Below are 17,728 nucleotides of genomic sequence, written 5' to 3'. Positions count from 1 at the left end.
GAGTAGAATTTAGTGGTCATAGCAGGTCAAGGTCATGGTGACCTCAAAAAACACGGTTTGGGCCTTGTGAATGCAATATCTCCATAACACACAAATTTCTTCAAATTTGGTAAAAATGTGCACCTGGCCAACTGGTACTTCCTGATTGTTGTACAGTGACAAACCACACATAGATTTTTCCTTATTGTTACTAATTCGTTTTTTTTGCCACTGTGGAGGTGACGTTTGAGGACAATAATCCTTTCTCTTAGTTCAATAATTTCATGATTAAAATTACATACGATGTGACTGGAGACTGTCATACAAACCGTCATACATCATATCACCATTTTAATCTTTTGTTTTAATACGTATTCAACAGTGTGTTTTAGTCTTATCTTTTCTATGAATCCTTCCTTCCTGTCCATGAGTCTTTGTCTGTGTTATTCCACAACTATTGAGGTGATGTTTGAGGATGATTATCCTGTTTGATTATCAATAAGCTTTTGAATTAATTTACAAATTCTGTAACTGGATCTTGTATTCATTCATTCATTCAAACAAAAGCATATAAAAGATAGATAAATAGAAAAAAAATTCTTGACCACCCATTAGAATCTGTGATCTGTATTTCAGTATATTTCCACTGCAAAGGTTTTCTTCAGACTTTATTGCATGTTGAATTCTTAGCATAGTATTTAGATAGGTTGACATTTTGATAGCTGTGCTTTGGCTGTTCTGAAATTTATGGATTTCACTTCTGTTCCAAGTTATTATTTCATTTCAACTGTGACAAATCGTTTGGCTTGGATATTCTGTAATTATAATCATAAATTCTCATCATTTCTCTGTCTTCTGAATTAGTGGTACACACCTTAACGTTATGTCATGACAACAGCGTACCATGTTTGGCCCATTTGAATCTGTGATCTGATCAGGTATTTAAGTGTATTTCCACTGCAAAGGATTTCATCAAACTTTATTGCATGTTGAATTCTTAGCATAGTGAATTAAATCAGGTTTCATTATCATTTCTCTATGTTCTCAATTAGTGGTACACACCTTAACGTTATGTCATGATAATGAAACAGTTTCCTCTTGGTTGAGTTCAATGCACTTCTGTTCCAAGTTATTATCTTTATTGAACTGTGAATAATCATTTGGCTTATTCTAAAGAGGAGTATTGTTCTGTCCCTATTAGTCAGTTTCTATTTGTGTGTGATTTTCTTGGTTTGCAGCATTCCTTCTTCTGGGTGTGCATGTCATTTTGCGTGGAACATTTGAGTATTTGCTGTGATGTTCACTTGTATTCACTAAACAAAGAACATTCCAGAGAGTTGTGCCAGCGTGTCTTTGATACACATTTCCAAATGATACAGCAAGATAAAATCTACTACAGTGACATACCACACGTAGATTTTTCCTTACTGTTACTTATTGTAACAATAAGAAATTAGTAACAATTGTTACTAATTTGTTTTTTTGCCACTGTGGAGGTGACGTTTGAGGACAATAATCCTTTCTCTTAGTTCAATAATTTCATGATTAAAATTACATACGATGTGACTGGAGACTGTCATACAAACCGTCATACATCATATCACCATTTTAATCTTTTGTTTTAATACGTATTCAACAGTGTGTTTTAGTCTTATCTTTTCTATGAATCCTTCCTTCCTGTCCATGAGTCTTTCATTAAGTTTCTGTTTCCTTTCAACTGCTCATTGTATTTTGCTCATCACAAGACTATTTGTATTGTGCAAGGAAATTGCTATGGATAGTTTTTTCAGTGTGTCACTGCAGATCTCATATTTAAAAGATCCTTTCTCATAAGTAGAAGACAGGACATCGTGATTATGAGAATTGGTGACAAAGTGTTTTTTCTTCGTTGAGTGACAAGAATGTCATCTCTTCTGATGAAGGTTCACTGTGATGCTCACTTGTGTTTATGAAAGCAAATTCCAAAAAGAGTTGTTTCAATGTGTACATGCACAATACATATTTCCAAATGACAAGATGATAAAATCTACACTGGAGAACCATACGGAAACTAAAATCACAAGGATAGTTTTTTCAGTGTGTGATTGACTTCCGTTATGTAAAATATGCTGCAATGAAAAACAAAATTCTGGTACTTCCTGATTGTTACGTGAAACTGTGTTTTTCCACCACTATTTAGGTGATGTTTGATAATGATCATCCTTTTTCGATTATCAGTAAGATTATGATTTCATTTACAAAATTTGTACCTGTAGATATTTCATTTGTTAATTAAAACAAAATCATATAAATTAAATAGAAAAAATGAAACATCAAGACAAAGTCTTGACTATCAGGAAAGTTCTGATAATTACACAATCTAGACCTCATGGTCAGGAAAATGTTCCATAAATAGAAGATAACACATGGTACAGTGTATTGTTTGGCCCATTTGAATCTGTGATCTGATCAGGTATTTAAGTGTATTTCCACTGCAAAGGATTTCATCAAACTTTATTGCATGTTGAATTCTTAGCATAGTGAATTAAATCAGGTTTCATTATCATTTCTCTATGTTCTCAATTAGTGGTACACACCTTAACGTTATGTCATGATAATGAAACAGTTTCCTCTTGGTTGAGTTCAATGCACTTCTGTTCCAAGTTATTATCTTTATTGAACTGTGAATAATCATTTGGCTTATTCTAAAGAGGAGTATTGTTCTGTCCCTATTAGTCAGTTTCTATTTGTGTGTGATTTTCTTGGTTTGCAGCATTCCTTCTTCTGGGTGTGCATGTCATTTTGCGTGGAACATTTGAGTATTTGCTGTGATGTTCACTTGTATTCACTAAACAAAGAACATTCCAGAGAGTTGTGCCAGCGTGTCTTTGACACACATTTCCAAATAATACATTTCCTGATTGTTGTAGTGACAAACCACACGTAGATTTTTCCTTATTGTTACTTAATCCTTTGTTTTTCTGCCACTGTGTCTTACGACAATAATTTCATTTCATTTTAATTTTCTGTGACTCTTTAAACCAAAACACATAAAAAGGTCAAACATTAAGAGAAACTTGAATGAGCTCCAACTACTGAAATGTCACATAAACAATGATATAGTGTTGTTCTGTTTTCTTATTACAATAATTTCATCATTCAACTTGCAAATACTGTGACTGGACATATGACAATTTACCATTCGTTAAAATGAAAAGACACATAAAAAACATCTCAAATATTAAGAAAGATCCAACTACACACTAGTTTTAAGTTTGTTCATCTTAGGAACATAAGTTCCCCTGCTGCCTTAAAAATGTAAGTTAAATGAACTCCGGTTGACTTTATGAATGAAGTTAAATTGTTAGTTTTATGAGTTTTGAATATGTAAAACAAATGGAGTTGTTCACTGAACTTGAGAATGTTTTTCAGTATTGCTAATTAGGTGCAAATTAGAATGGATTTGAGCTGAAACTTTCAAAAGTGAAAAAACAGGTGTTTTCTTGGTATGACAGAATTTGTATTTGTATTCTAATTATTATCAAAGAAGCCCTCACGATGACGCGATAATTCTTTCACAATCATATCATTTCTTAAATAAAAGGGATGGTGCATCATGATTCCAAGAAAGTGCGTTTGTTTTTTTCTTTGTTGACTTTATTGGATTCCATACAAGTTATTATTTCAATTATAATGACATGACTAATTCTCTAGAGCTGTGGGAGACAAAGAACTCCATTGTTCTCTTTCAGTCAGTCACTTAGAATTATAACTGCGTGTGTTTTTCTTGGCTTGCAATATTCCTTCTTCAAAACGTGCATAACATTTTGTATGGGAAATTAGCGTGGCAACCCAGCGTGGGTTCTCTCTGGGTGTTCTAGCTTCCTCCCTCAGACCAAAGACGTGCAGGTTAGGTTAATTGATGATGGGTGAATTGCCTGTAGGTGTGAATGAATGCTTGTCTGTCCCTACATGTCAGCCCTTGACTGCCCTTGGCTTTTTTTCCACAGCAGCAAAATCAATGAAAACTAATTTTCTCCATTTCTGTCAAACTTAAAATGTTTGTCAAGTGTTTGTCAGCTACCACCAAATTCATGTCACCACCTCACCCCTTCTTGCTAAGTTTTCTTATTTTAGTCCAATGTAGAAAAAGCAGGGTTTAGTCCAACTTTGGAGATTAAGACAGTCTAAGTTCAGTATAATTATCTTATCTCTTAGTAACAAGATCCAAGTTATTATTCCAATTATAATAATTTAATTAATTGTTTGGCTTGCATAATCCCTAGAGATGTGGAAAACATCTCATCTCACATGAATTGTTCTCTTCTTCTCAGTCAGGACTATATCTTTGTTCCTATGTGTGATTTTCTTGTCTTGCAGCATTCCTCCTTCTAGATGTACAGTACATTTTGACTGAAAATTTTGAGAGTTCGCTTGTATTCATTAGGCAAAGGCAAAGAGAGTGGTTTCACTGTGCCTTTGATAGGCATTTCCACATGACACATCAGTACAGAATCTACAACTCTGACAAACCACACAGGTTTTACACTAGTGTTACATAATCATTTGTCTTTTCATCACTTCTGAGGTGATGTCTGAGGACAGTACACCTTTTTCTTATTTCAGTCATTTCATTATTTAATTTACAAAAACTTTCACTCTAGATACATTTATCTTTAGACAAAAACCCATAAAAGGTCAAACATTAAGAGAAATGAGCTCCAACTACAGTAATGTTGCAAACACCAAAGCAAACGAAATGAGTGTTGCTCTGTTGTGTGGGTTTTGACTTCACAGTACATAATTAATATAATTTCCTGCTGCAAGTTTCCTACGTTTATTTGTAAGTAAAGAGATTTCTGTTCTTGGCTGGAGTTGTCAGCGTTTAGAACCAAAAGTGCAGCCACATAGGGAAACACAAAGAACAGTTTAAGGCAATTTATTGTAACAAAGTCATGTAGCATGGCTTCAATGGCATTGCTGTCGTGGTGCTGGGGTTTGGATATGGCAGAGGGGCTGGGAATGGCCAAGTTCAAGTGCTATTGTCATGTACATTTAATAAGTACAGTTATACATTCAAATACAATGATGTGCATCTGCTCTGACTCTCTATGCCCCTAAAAATATGTATAAATAAATGAGAACAAATAAAAAAAAAACAACTATTAACACAATATACTAATATACTAATCACAGTTTCATGTAAGGTGCATTTTGTTCTGTAATCTAACTGCCTGGGGTAAAAACTGTCTTTGAGGCACTTGATAAGCTCTAATGCTCTGTAGGTGTTTTCCTGGAGGAAGGAATGTGAACCGACCATGTAGGTGGCTGGAATCTTTCATAATAGAGTGATGATAGAGAGGATGATGTTTTGTCACCTGGATGTTAGCACCACCCTGGTTCCCTCAACAAAAAGCCTATCGGACTTTTACATGGGGTTTTGGATTAGTGCGCAAAATAAGCTCTGTTACAAACAAAAGTTGATGATATTTACACGTTTTGTTCGGCAGGACAATCTTCACAAATGAACATCACTTTTATGACTTTTGAAGCCCAAATACAATTGCTAGAAGTAAAAAGCTAATAGGCTATAAACAAGCAACATCATCATCACATGACTTCAACGTCACCACTGCTAAACTTCCTATTTGTTGTTTGATTTAGCACGCTTACCTCTTCTGGTGAGTAGATGATCATGTTTAACATCCCTGACCCTGACCTCTGTAGTCTCATTTAGTCACTTGTTAGCAACCGCCTTTTTGAAGAGATCAGGACCAGTGTATTTACTGACGTACTTTCTGTCGTAGAATAAAACATGAAAATGTCTTGAGCTTGTGTTGACCACAGACCTTATTTCAGCCATATCTGAAACCCAGTGACTTCTGGAAGTGCTAAAATGCTAACTAATTTCCAAGTGGTAGCACCCATTTCTGCAGCTCTCTATACCTAGGGCCTTACTTCTACAGAGGGAGATGATGTCTTGAATCTGTGGCAGTGATATTCCTATAGCAGCTGTTTCAGTGTACTCATTCAGGTGCAGTGGGTTCCTAAAAGCCAACCAGTCTGTTAAATGAAAACAACCCAGTAAGCTTGTTGGCCTGCTGACCAGCACTGAACTGCCCTCAAGGGTTTCTCACTCTTAACTTTCTGCTTGTAAACAGGTAGCAAGAGCACGGATGAGTGGTCCGATTACCCAGAAGGAGGCCTTAAGATAGACCTGTATACTCTCTGGATAGTGAGGTATCACTAGTGCTGGCTCTCATAGCTGCTGATTGCGCTATACTGTTGGCTTGTGGTGGAATATCCACAGCAGTTAGCAGGATGGAGGGGAATTTATTTGGTAGATAAAATGGTTGAGTCGTGATTGTAAGGTGACAAACAGGACTGGGAGATTACCTCAACATCTGTGCACCACAAGTTGTACCCAGAGGCACCCACACAGTAATTCTCTTCTTCCGTACCTTTCCAGAGGAGATGTAGAAATCTCACTGTTGTCTTCTTTCTCTATGACTACCACAGGCTTGCACACTATCCATGCTGCTTAGGCTGCGGTCCAACAAGTGTTCATACTTCTCCACTAGATTATGACACACCACGAATTCTATTTTCTATTTTTATTTTCTCTATGCAGTGTGTCTGCCATGTCATGAGGTAACTATCTATTGTCTTGCCATCTTGGCATCTTATCTTATCTATGACAGATCTATGCACTGAGTTTCATTTCATATTCAATGACACATTCAGTCATCTTAACAGATTCATTATGCTTTTATGATACAAGTCAGAATGCACATTATTTAAATGTGGTTTATTTGTAGAGAAATGCAGCACATGAATGCACAATAAGCTTAAACAGAAATAGCAACAGGAGAGAACTTTGCATTACTTAATTTCTTTACATCTCAATTGTTTGTGAAAACACTTCATAATCTAGTGGAAAATGTATTTAATTTATTCTTCGATGCTTTGGTCGTATTACATGTCATGTGAAATATGTGATAATATAAAATTACAATAATGGGTTTTGAAGAAGAAGCAACATTGAATATTGTCATAGGCTAGTGATTTTATTGGAACACTTACACCAACAAAAAGGAAAGGTACAACCACCACTACATTAGATTTCACTGTATCCTCTTCATAGTTTTTTAAAGAAGCCTTTGGAAATGCAGGAGCAGAAGAAGGGGCTTAAAAAGTGAAGTATATGACGATCACACCATAGTGCTCTTCACTCTGTCAAAGATCTGTTGAACCTTTACTGCAGGAACACAGCCTTCCCTCACAATGGTGATGGTCCCTGTGGACAGAATAAGATAGACTTGAGTGACAAAGTGTTTGGTAGTAATAAAAAGAATAATAGTTTTAAGTGAGAAATTTGATTTTTTACCTTCATCAATCCTCAGGCAGTTGACCACAGTAGAAGCAACAACTTCATTTGAGTTCCCATCACACAGAACCCCTTGGATCTTGTGTCCCAGTCGACTGTGGCAAAAACATAAATAGTATTTCAGATTTTTTTTTGAATAGTTATTTTTAATAGGTAAGTAAAATTCAAATTCAATAGTGTACAACTGATGAGAGTGCATCCATCTTTTGAAAGGAACTCAACATCGAAGTTGGTAATACTCTGAAACATGGCCCGATGTGTAGTGGGTCAGCTGAATAACAGCTGACATGCATGAGGACTTGAGTGCAGCAAAGTTCTGTGAAAAGACGCTTACTTGATGACCATGCTGTGGTGGGTGCTGTCTGCCTCTCCACTGGGATTGGCTGAGGTAATGGCAAGGGGTCCAGTGATGTCACATAGGTGGCAGGTCACAGTGTGGTCAGGGACGCGGATCATGATGCTGTCCTTGGTGCCAACACGGTCATAAGCTGGTCCCACTCCTGCATAAGATCATTTAAAGGCCGAGGTGAATACTGGTAACTGTCATTTATTTATCTCAGACAAAGATGTTTAACTGTAGCTGCCAAGTTTACCTAGCCTCAATAGCCAGTCGCCTTTGCTGACAATGCAGCTGATGCCTCCAGGATACACGTTCCTCATGAACTCCCAGAGCAGAGGACTGAAGGGAGGCTTGGCTTCTACCAGCTGCTCCACGCTAGAGATGCAGATACAGATGGGCTTCTCTGCTGGTCTGTCCTGGAGCAGGTCACAGACAACAGGTTGATGAGTTTCACACAGTGTGGAAACTACATTTAATGATCTGTCCCATATTACACTTCAACCAACATCTTATTTTTCAATTCTTACTTTAATATTGTAGATTTTCTCTATAGCCTGGGGATTCTTGCAGGAGGCGGCCAGGGCGTAGACTGTGTCTGTGGGAATACCACAGACTCCACCTTCCTCCAGAAGGGCAGCGATCTTCAGGAGACCACTGGTGAGTCGTGAATTTGCCACTGGACAGGGCGTCTCTGGAGAGGATTCCCGTTTCATTTGTTTCTATGGGAGGCCATGGTACAAGCAAGGTATTCATCAAGCGAACAGACCAAAATAACAGAAAGAATACAACTCAACAGGAGTGTCTTCATTGCTTACCTTCATTAAGGGAGGGCCCATAGGTAGCAGTCTCTGTGAGAAGATGCAGTTGACCAGTGATGCCAGAGCTCCATATATACAAACTATTGAAACCAGAGCAAGCATGGCAACTGCGAAGAACAGGTTGTCACAATATTTTATTGAATACAAGGATATTTTTTAGAGAGAATGTAAATAGAAGACTACAGTTTTAAAATATTATGATTTACCCTTACTTTCTAGCCGGTAAGGCAGTCGCTGCAGGGTGGACAACAGGAAACAGACCAGAACAACCTCCATGATTGTTGTTAGAACCAGCAAAACCAGGTTCTTGTAGGCAGCTGATATGAACGGTGGAAGGAATTACAATTGGCTCAACTAGTAATAATAATAACTGACAAGAATAATCCTTAATTTTAAAAAACAATGTGGTTAACCTTACCTATCAGCATGAGGAAAGCATTAATGACCAGGAAAGCAATGACTCCTGTGTCAAGAAACGTTAGGATGCTTCTGTGGGAAATTGTAGCAGGTCACCTGCAAAAAAATTGTGATAAGAATATTTGGGGTAATTCAGTTGAACAAATCTCCATTAATCACATGTTTGTACCAACATACCTGCAAACCTAAACCAGGTCCAGGTTCCACAACTGCTACATAGAAGGACGAGATGACAGATCCAAAACGCCACCTCTGTACTTGCAGCCGGCTGACACTAGGTCTGGATGATGGCTCCAGAGATGAGGACCCAAGGGACAGTCAGATTGAGAAAGGAGGATTTGAAGCTTGAGACACGTGCCATGGACGGCTGAGAGGGCTGCAAACCCATTTGAAAGGTAGAACAGAGCATCTGAAGCCTGAAGCACCTCGTGGTCTCCCTGTCTGGAACCTGTTGCACTTGAAAGCTTTCTGTAGCTGTTCAGTGGAGAGGGCTGTGGGCCAACAGGGATGAGAGACTTCTCTGCTATTGTGTTGATGAGACGTGAGAAGGTACATACAGGGAGGCTGCAGTGAACAGGGAGCAAGCCACACCAAAGAAGATGTAGTAACTCGTGGAGAGGGATCTGGGGGATTGTTGAGACTTGTGAGCAGAGACAAAGAGCATGTTGTGGATCAGTTCCAGGACATCCATGTTCAAGCTTCCACACAGAGCACCAAGGCTGCTGCCACAAAAGAACCAGTCGCCCACCATCGCTTGCCTCGCCTGAGACCACTGTGCTCTCCTCATACGAATTACACAACAGATAGCACAAACTCATCCCAAGCCTTGATGAGCCAATATGTAGCATGAAGACCAAACTTAGTCGTGTGGTAGCAATCTTGGCGCAGATGGGCGTAGTAGCTTGAGAACAGCTGGGTGACTGAGATGATTGAGACCCATGTAGCTCCTAAGCCAAAGGACTTCATGTACCCAAAGCTGTAGAAAGCAAAGATAAAGGGGGCAATAGTGTCACAGAAGAAACCCAAGGCCATGGGCTCTGCATATTTTGTGTTTTTCTTCTTCTCTTGGCCAATGCTCTGGGCGCTTGCTGAGTTGGCGGTCCCTAGCAGGAGAACATTAAAGAGAGGGGTACCAAAGCCTTTGAGGACTAGACGCTGAGTCAGACCTTTGACGAGCAGTGCAGCCGAACCATAGATGGCAAAAAGTAGAATGAGCAACTCAAGAACCCCAGAGACCACAAGAGCCCAGGAGCTCGCTACTACAGCTACTGCTTCAAAAATTAAGGTGGCTGTGATGGCCCCAAAAACAAAAGGCATGATGTAGTTGACTGTGGCAGAGCAGAAGGCTAGGAGGAACGACAGAAGGATATAGGGGACCAGACCAGCAATCGCTGACTCTTTTATGGACAGAAATAAGTGGCAAGCCTCTGAGGTAGCATTCAGACAGGAGTTGTTCGTCACATTGGTGGACAAGGTAATGTTGTTCACCATTTGATCTGCTAGAGATACTGTTAAAGGAGTTTCATCAAAGGCACCAAAGTAGATTCGAGTGGCACCATAACTGCTCCAAAGAGCAGCATAGCCAATGAAGGCAGTGCCACTCAGATGATCATATTTTCTGAAGGAAAGCAGTCCAGCCACCAGTTGGCATATACCACCAATTAGGATGAGATGGACACCTGTAAAGATTGTTGTAAATTATATTTATATTACTTTATATTACTTTTTAAAATATTTTCAAGCACATTTACTACAGTTTTTACCTGCAAGGATGTTCTCCACTCCTACTGGTGCAATGCCAGTATGCGCTTCATTGAAGTTCTGCAGAAGTACGAGGAATGCACTGATCCCATTGGCTAAAATGCCCAACACTCCTGGTTCAGCATAGAAACTGGCTGGAAACCCATCTAATGCTGCCATAGTGTCTTTGTTGTCAAATGGATGTTTTGCTGAAACAGCTGGCAAAGAATGTAAAAATGTTTTTAAAAAATGTAATGACGAAGACAAGATATCTATGAATGAATTATAGCCTGTACTTCTTTAAAATGTAGTGAGTGGTGAATGATATAATGCAGTACAGATGCAATAATTTGCAAATGTATTGTGAGTACTGTAAGTAACATTCAGAAAGAGACTTTAATGTTTGTATTAGGAAATAACAACTTACAGCTTAGTGTCTCAGAAAAAAATTAGATAGCAACCAATGAAAAGGCTAATCACTGTAAACCTAATGACATAAGTAGGACCCCTAACTGATGATACCACACTAGACTAGACTGGACTAGCTGTGCTCTAGGGCACAGCTAATGGGGATTCTAACAAATAAACAAATAAACATTAATCTTACTGGGGTGCGAGCTGTAAACTAAAAGAAAATATGAACACAATTCAAAAAGAAAATTTGTCTGAGCTAGATGTTATTTGATAAGAGTCAAGGTCCAAGAGACAGAGAAGAGCTGTATTCAACTTTCCTGTTAAATGTCTTAAATACAGCAGCTGTCTGCATAAATAATCTTTTCTGTCATAGATAAGACACTGATGACAGGCAAGGACATTAAATTACAGTTAATAAGTTTTATATTTCTGCCCTGTGTATTCATCGTAATCTTAAAAATTATATTAATCAATAACCTTAAATCATAATATTGAAAGCACTTGTGCTTTTTACTTGAAAAGTGCTCTATTAAAAAAAATGAAAATAATAATAATAATAATAATTATTATTATTATTATTATTATTATTATTATTATTATTATTATTATTATTATTATTGTAAATAATCAAAATGAAGCCTTACTTCGTCAAGATGCTTGCACAGATGTGACGTGTCCTGAAGCAGAGATGCAGGTTTGTCATAAATAAGGCTTACCTGGTTGTAGGAGGAGTTTAATGAAATAGTCCTGACCAGCCCACAGTGTTACCTCCTCTTCTGAAGATGGTGATGCTGATTATATTAATGATGAGTATGATGGAAATTCCACCCTTGAAACTGTGTGACAGCTCTTCCTTGTTCCATTAGGTAAACGAAAGTTACTGTCAAGTCTTTATAAGGCATGCACCTTCCAACTCAGAAACAGCATCATTCACAACTTCTTCATCACTAGAGAAAAAGGAGGAGACACCTGGAAGAGAAGAGAAGTTTAAAGAAAGAAGAAAAACAGGAACGTGACAAAAACACTATACTGAAACCATGATGTCCAAACTGCAGGTAAATATTCTCATTATTTTTGCAGGTGTTTTTAATTAGATGAATTAGACAAAATGAATAAAGAGGATAGGCGGGCATATTTAAACCATTTGACTTGACTGACTGCTGAAAGATTTAACACAAAATTTTAGATAATTAAATTTGCACCAAGGACTCACCAGTAACACACCTTTCAAAGACAGAGTGAGTGATATTATGGTAATGTCCACTACAGGTCTGATTTAAGTAATCTGAGGTAATGCAGTAAATGTATTTCTTAGTAGCTTTCAGGTGTATTCAACTGTCTATACTTGTTCCACAGAAAATCATTATGCCAGCATGGGCTGTCAGAGGACTGCATAATTCTGCAGTGGAAGGTAAACCAGCCTCACTACAATAGTTGGTTAATTAATCTTGACTTCCTGTCTTCTTACTATCTTTTTCCCCACTTCATTACAAATGAGGTAACTTGAATTTGCTTATGAAGATAGTAAGATGTAGATGAAAGCCTAGGAAAAAAGCTGGCAAGTAGACCTTGAGTTAGGCTCTTCAGACTTTTGGCTCTACTTAACCCTATTGTCCAAAAAGCAGTACAACCCTGCCACACAGACTGACATATTACGCTATTGGTTCAGGCTGTAACAAAATAATGTACTTTATTCTCAAACTCTATTAACTATCAAGCAAATGTATATTCTGTTGTTCAGCCACAGGACATTAAAGATGAATAATCTTCTAATAATCACTCCTGCATTCTTTTCTTCTTTCTTTACACATCATTCCTTCACCTCTGCAGTTTTGAAGTGCCGGGCCCCTGGGGACGCAGTCACAGCCAGCTTTGGGAAGTTCATCAGTGAAATAAAGCCCCAGCACTTGTCCTCCGTAGTCCTCCACCGCAGCAAAAGGATGGTGCTGGACAGCATTGGGGTTGGTGTGATTGGCAGCACGACAGACGTGTTTGAACTGGCCCTGCAGCACTGTCAGGTGAGGCGCAGGAGGGGAAGGGAAAAAAGGGATTAATGTGACAGATGAAAGCAAATGCCTATTTGAACAGTTGTCGTGGGTCAAATGCTGTACATTGATGGATGAGTTGAAATAAGATGAAAAAACACTAAGTTATTTTATGCTGAATTTAATTATGTAACTTGGACACAGGTTTTTGATTGACATATGACTCACAAATATCCAGCTTTCTTTAGCTGAAGGAGTCATGAGCTATTTTAAGTACAAATCTATTTTGAATGTACGTGTGTGAAAACTGAGGAACTGTGACTCATATTTTGTATAATACTCCCTGTGTTTACCTGTCTCTGTCTTTTCCCCTCAGCACATGTACACTTCTGATGACATCAGCTCTGTATACGGACGCAGCGGCACCAGGCTCTCCCCGACACTGGCAGCTTTTGTCAATGGAGTGGCGGTGAGTATAAATAGGTGAAACAGATATGTTACCATTATCCGCAGTACACCAGACAATTTCAGGGGCACTAAATACTCAGCTATGGTACAATGTAGGCAGCCAACCACAGGAGGTGTTGATAAAAATACTGAATTGACCCCACATTACCTTTCTGCAGAAATTCAAATTTTTTATGCCTGCAAACATTGCTTGACCTCTGTCTCTAAAGAAGGCACATTAACTTCATACTGCACAGCAACATCATGTTCTTGCTATCAGCACACAAAAGTAATGAATAACCATTTCACTGTGTTTAGTTTAAACATATTTCTGTGCGCTATAATAGATATACAATTATTACAGTGCTAAAAAAGTTGTCTTCTCGCTTCAGACTCACTCCATGGACTTTGATGATACGTGGCACCCTGCCACTCATCCCTCGGGAGCAGTCCTTCCTGCTGTGTTAGCACTCAGTGACATGATGCCCGCTAACAGAAAACCTAGTGGCCTGGACTTCCTGCTGGCTTTCAATGTCGGCATTGAGATCCAGGGACGACTGATGAGGTTCTCTAATGAGGCCCACAACATCCCCAAGAGGTGAGCGCCTCATAGCGTGAGTCCTGTTGAAAATAGATACTGTAATTTATATAGGCTAATAACAGCAGGTGTTGTACTTTACCTAAGCGATCATTTAATGGATATAAAGCCAGTTCCTTGTTGAAGATCCACATGAGTCTGAAGAGATCCATATATGACTCTGCTGATCTCTGCAGTGTGGTTTAAAAGAAGGCCGGTGCAGTGTAATGCGCAGTCTCTTAGTGGTGTCAATGAGCTGTGAAAGGCGTGTTACTGGGACAGCAGAGGCTCTGTGGGTAGTGTTAGCACAAGACTCTATTTGTCAAGTGTTTACACCAAGTCAAATGACCCACCACTTTATTTGCTTGTTTTTCAAGTACTGAAATGACTAAAACCCAACTTCCTTTAAGATCCCTGAAATATGCCGTGTCTGTCTGTGGAGAGGAGAGTCACGTAAAAGAGAAGCTGTTTGTCCAAAGAGACACCTTTACACACAGGAGCTCTGCTCTAGCCATGATGGAGAATTCTCCTTTAGTCACAGGCCTGAATTCTTCCAAAAAAAAACTAACCAAAGTCTCTCTTCTCTCTTCTCTCTCATCACCAGGTTTCACCCTCCCAGTGTGGTAGGGACAATGGGAAGTGCAGCTGCCTGTGCTCGCCTCTTGTCCTTGGATCACTCCCAGTGCAGTCATGCCTTGGCCATAGCTGCTTCTCTATCTGGAGCCCCAATGGCTAACGCTGCCACTCAGTCTAAACCCCTTCACATTGGCAACGCATCACGTCTGGGGCTGGAAGCTGCCCTGCTGGCCTCCAGAGGCCTAGAGGCGAGCCCCCTGGTCCTGGACGCTGTCGCAGGCGTGGCCGGCTTCAGTGCTTTTTATGAAGACTACGTGCCACAGCCTTTAGAGTCACCCAGGGGTGACAGCCATATGTTCCTGCTAGAGGAGCAGGACATAGGCTTCAAGCGTTTCCCCGCCCATCTGGGGATGCACTGGGTGGCAGATGCTGCAGCCTCGGTCCATAAGCTTCTTGTGGGAGTTGGTCCTGGCACTGTCTCCCCAGCTCAAATCCAGGACATCCAGCTCAGAGTCCCCAAATCAAAGTACATCAACAGGCCTTTCCCTGAGTCAGAGCATGAGGCACGCCACTCCTTCCAGTTCAATGCTTGCAGCGCCCTCCTGGATGGCAAGGTGACTGTGCAGTCCTTCACACCCTCTGCCATGAGTCGCCCTGAGCTGCTCGATCTGCTGAGCCGTGTTCACATGGAGCATCCCCACGACAACCCGGCTAACTTCAACCGCATGTATGGCGAAGTCCAGGTGACACTTGCTGGAGGAGACATCCTGAAGGGGCGCTGTGACACCTTCTACGGCCACTGGCGCAACCCACTGACCAATGAGAGCCTGACGAAGAAGTTCAGAAACAACGCAGGGACGGTGCTTCCATCAGAGAAGGTTGAGAGGCTGATTGATGTGGTGGACGAGCTGGACAAACATGAGAACTGCACCTCCCTTCTCTCACAGCTGCAATAACATTTACAGACACACATATAACAGCAAAACAGAAAATATTATACATGAATGAAAATCAAGTAACCTTCAAACTTTAAGTAATAAAATATATTTATTTAAAGACACTGTACTTGTGGCATTACAGTAAATTACATTTAAAGATCATGACATCTTTGTGCACAGCGCTGAAAATATCATAACACTTTATCCTGACGCACTTGACGTGCATGGGCATCAGCTGTAGTCCCCTACCCTGTACACTATGATTACACAACGTTTTGATTATTTTATATTTTTCCAAATTTTTCCACTTGTCTCAATCCATTGTAAATATTTATGTTATGTACTCTATGCTATAATTATATGATTTGACTAGCTTCAATAAAATGTACAGCAACCAAGGTTTTTACAACCAGTGCTACAATGTTCAGATAGTTGTTAAGTACTCTTTATTATATTGCATAGTTCTTTCTGTATTTTCTGACAAACCATAATAAAAATGTCCTTATTTGAACACATTATTTGCATGTTTGTGGATGTATTTAAAAAAGAGCAGGTCAACTGCCAAAGATCATAATGAAATATGATTATATTACTGTAATTCACTTCTACTCAATGAGTACAATGAGAAGAAGACATTGTCTTCAATCTTGTGAAAGTAGTAAAAGACAATAGTAAAAGACAATAGAAGTCCTGGATGTAACCCCAGTTCTATTATTACATACTCTGCCCTCTAACAGACTTCCCCTCTGGTAATCACCAGAAGCAAAGGCCCTTAGGAATGTGATATACTCTCAGCTGGGCACGAATCCATGGATACAGCACGTGCATGTCAAATCTATGAATTTCATCCATTTGCATGGTTGGAAGCATTTCGGCAATTGCCTTACTGTTGGCATGCATAAACGGTTGTGTTGCAATGTGGCTGTTAAGTGTGTACATGTCCAATATCATCACCTGTCTGTAGCAGCGATGGTCTCCTCCCAGGAAGGAGGGAGTCTTCTCCTCTGATGCCATCATTTCACTGGGGTTGGCAAGGGAGGTATGCAAAATGCTTGGAGGAGGTAAGCGGCAGAACTGGAACACATATACACCAACGTCCTTCAATGGGAATGAGGGGATGACACGGTTATGTCCATGCCATATAGCAATCTGTAAGGAGATGCCCGGGGACATTGGTATTCAGAAAGGGCCCACCTGTTGCTTCCATTGCTGCGGGTGTAAGCAGAAAGGGTATCACTGCCAGAAAGGGCTGTTATGATGAGAGCACTAGCAGAGCTGCTTCCACAGTATTGGAAGGCGCACTCTCAGTGGAAACAGATGGTAGCCAAGCTTGGGCGAGCAGGCAATGGGCATGAGCTTGGCATCACTCAGTCCTCGCAGTTCACACTCGCATTGCCTTCTGACGAATGTGAAAACTCACCAGTAACTCTCAAAAAGTGAATTTCACCAGGAAATGGCCGTTCTGTCACTATTGCAGTGTTGTTATTGTTCTGTGTGCAACATAATCACCACCCTGCTAACACGTAAACACGGAAACAAGTTCCAGACCAAAGTTTTGATCCACATCTTTGTATTTACATGCTAACCATGATAAGAAAGGTGATAGCATGGTATGTCATTTGGAGCCTCCAAACAAAATACAAATACTTGGGATTTCTAAGTGTAGCAGTGTTTACATAGGCTTTTCAAATAACCAAATTAGCCATAAAATAGATAGCAAGTAGACAAGATAAGAAATGAATCTGGTGGATTAAGCAGGACTCATAAGCCTACACAAAAACATTGTTGGGACACAGCCTGCCTGTGCAAGTTGACAGCTTATATAGCACAACAGTCTGGCTTGGCCTTAAATGATCCAATAAATTCATTAGGCTCCAAAGTCTTTGTAAGTCCCTTCCTTCAAATGCCAGCAAGGAGGCAACTTAGTCTTCCTGTGACCATAGTTGCTCTGCTGTTGGACTTTAGTCTGTTGACTGTTCAGAACAGGCAGTTCACCAAGAAGCTTGTAAAGCAAATGTGATTAAAACATGAAGTAAACTGTTGATGTTGAGGAATATGTCTTTGTTACATATAAGACTTCAATTAGAGGCCGGTAAGTTACTCTCGTTCACCTTTCGTTTGATCAGTTGCC

General features: G+C 39.7%; 2 protein-coding genes and 1 long non-coding RNA gene across 3 annotated transcripts; 1 reads left to right on the top strand and 2 right to left on the bottom strand.

The window, feature by feature from the left end:
* Window positions 1-6,833: 6,833 nt before the first annotated feature.
* LOC111226514 (putative threonylcarbamoyl-AMP synthase) lies at window positions 6,834-8,962 on the bottom strand. Its single transcript, XM_022751705.1, has 8 exons — window positions 8,922-8,962; window positions 8,716-8,820; window positions 8,501-8,610; window positions 8,213-8,404; window positions 7,939-8,101; window positions 7,680-7,845; window positions 7,346-7,440; window positions 6,834-7,255 (listed from the first exon to the last, which is right to left on the bottom strand). Exons 1-8 carry the CDS (start codon window positions 8,929-8,931, stop codon window positions 7,170-7,172), a joined length of 927 nt encoding a protein of 308 aa, XP_022607426.1. The 5' UTR covers window positions 8,932-8,962; the 3' UTR covers window positions 6,834-7,169.
* Window positions 8,963-10,200: 1,238 nt separating this feature from the next.
* LOC111226518 lies at window positions 10,201-11,741 on the bottom strand. Its single transcript, XR_002665311.1, has 3 exons — window positions 11,719-11,741; window positions 10,684-10,878; window positions 10,201-10,599 (listed from the first exon to the last, which is right to left on the bottom strand). It is a non-coding gene; the product is annotated as an uncharacterized LOC111226518 (long non-coding RNA).
* Window positions 11,742-12,034: 293 nt separating this feature from the next.
* Window positions 12,035-15,651, top strand: LOC111226512 (cis-aconitate decarboxylase-like). Its single transcript, XM_022751704.1, has 6 exons — window positions 12,035-12,129; window positions 12,431-12,485; window positions 12,905-13,092; window positions 13,436-13,528; window positions 13,899-14,104; window positions 14,688-15,651. Exons 1-6 carry the CDS (start codon window positions 12,112-12,114, stop codon window positions 15,613-15,615), a joined length of 1,488 nt encoding a protein of 495 aa, XP_022607425.1. The 5' UTR covers window positions 12,035-12,111; the 3' UTR covers window positions 15,616-15,651.
* The last annotated feature ends 2,077 nt before the right edge of the window (window positions 15,652-17,728 follow it).

Source organism: Seriola dumerili, unplaced genomic scaffold, assembly GCF_002260705.1.
Source record: "Seriola dumerili isolate Sdu_G_001 unplaced genomic scaffold, Sdu_1.0 BDQW01000161.1, whole genome shotgun sequence".
In the NCBI taxonomy this organism is placed as follows: Eukaryota; Metazoa; Chordata; class Actinopteri; order Carangiformes; family Carangidae; genus Seriola; species Seriola dumerili.
Note: the sequence above shows the minus strand (reverse complement) of the source record. Positions and strands in the feature narration are given on the sequence as shown.

Excerpts from the sequence above, each read along its gene's own strand:
- LOC111226512 (XM_022751704.1), top strand. Across the intron at positions 12,486-12,904 it reads GCATAATTCTGCAGTGGAAG|TTTTGAAGTGCCGGGCCCCT; the intron begins GTAAACCAGCCT and ends TCACCTCTGCAG. Across the intron at positions 14,105-14,687 it reads GCCCACAACATCCCCAAGAG|GTTTCACCCTCCCAGTGTGG; the intron begins GTGAGCGCCTCA and ends TCTCATCACCAG.
- LOC111226514 (XM_022751705.1), bottom strand. Across the intron at positions 8,611-8,715 it reads ACTGCCTTACCGGCTAGAAA|TTGCCATGCTTGCTCTGGTT; the intron begins GTAAGGGTAAAT and ends TGTTCTTCGCAG. Across the intron at positions 8,102-8,212 it reads AGAAAATCTACAATATTAAA|GACAGACCAGCAGAGAAGCC; the intron begins GTAAGAATTGAA and ends GACCTGCTCCAG.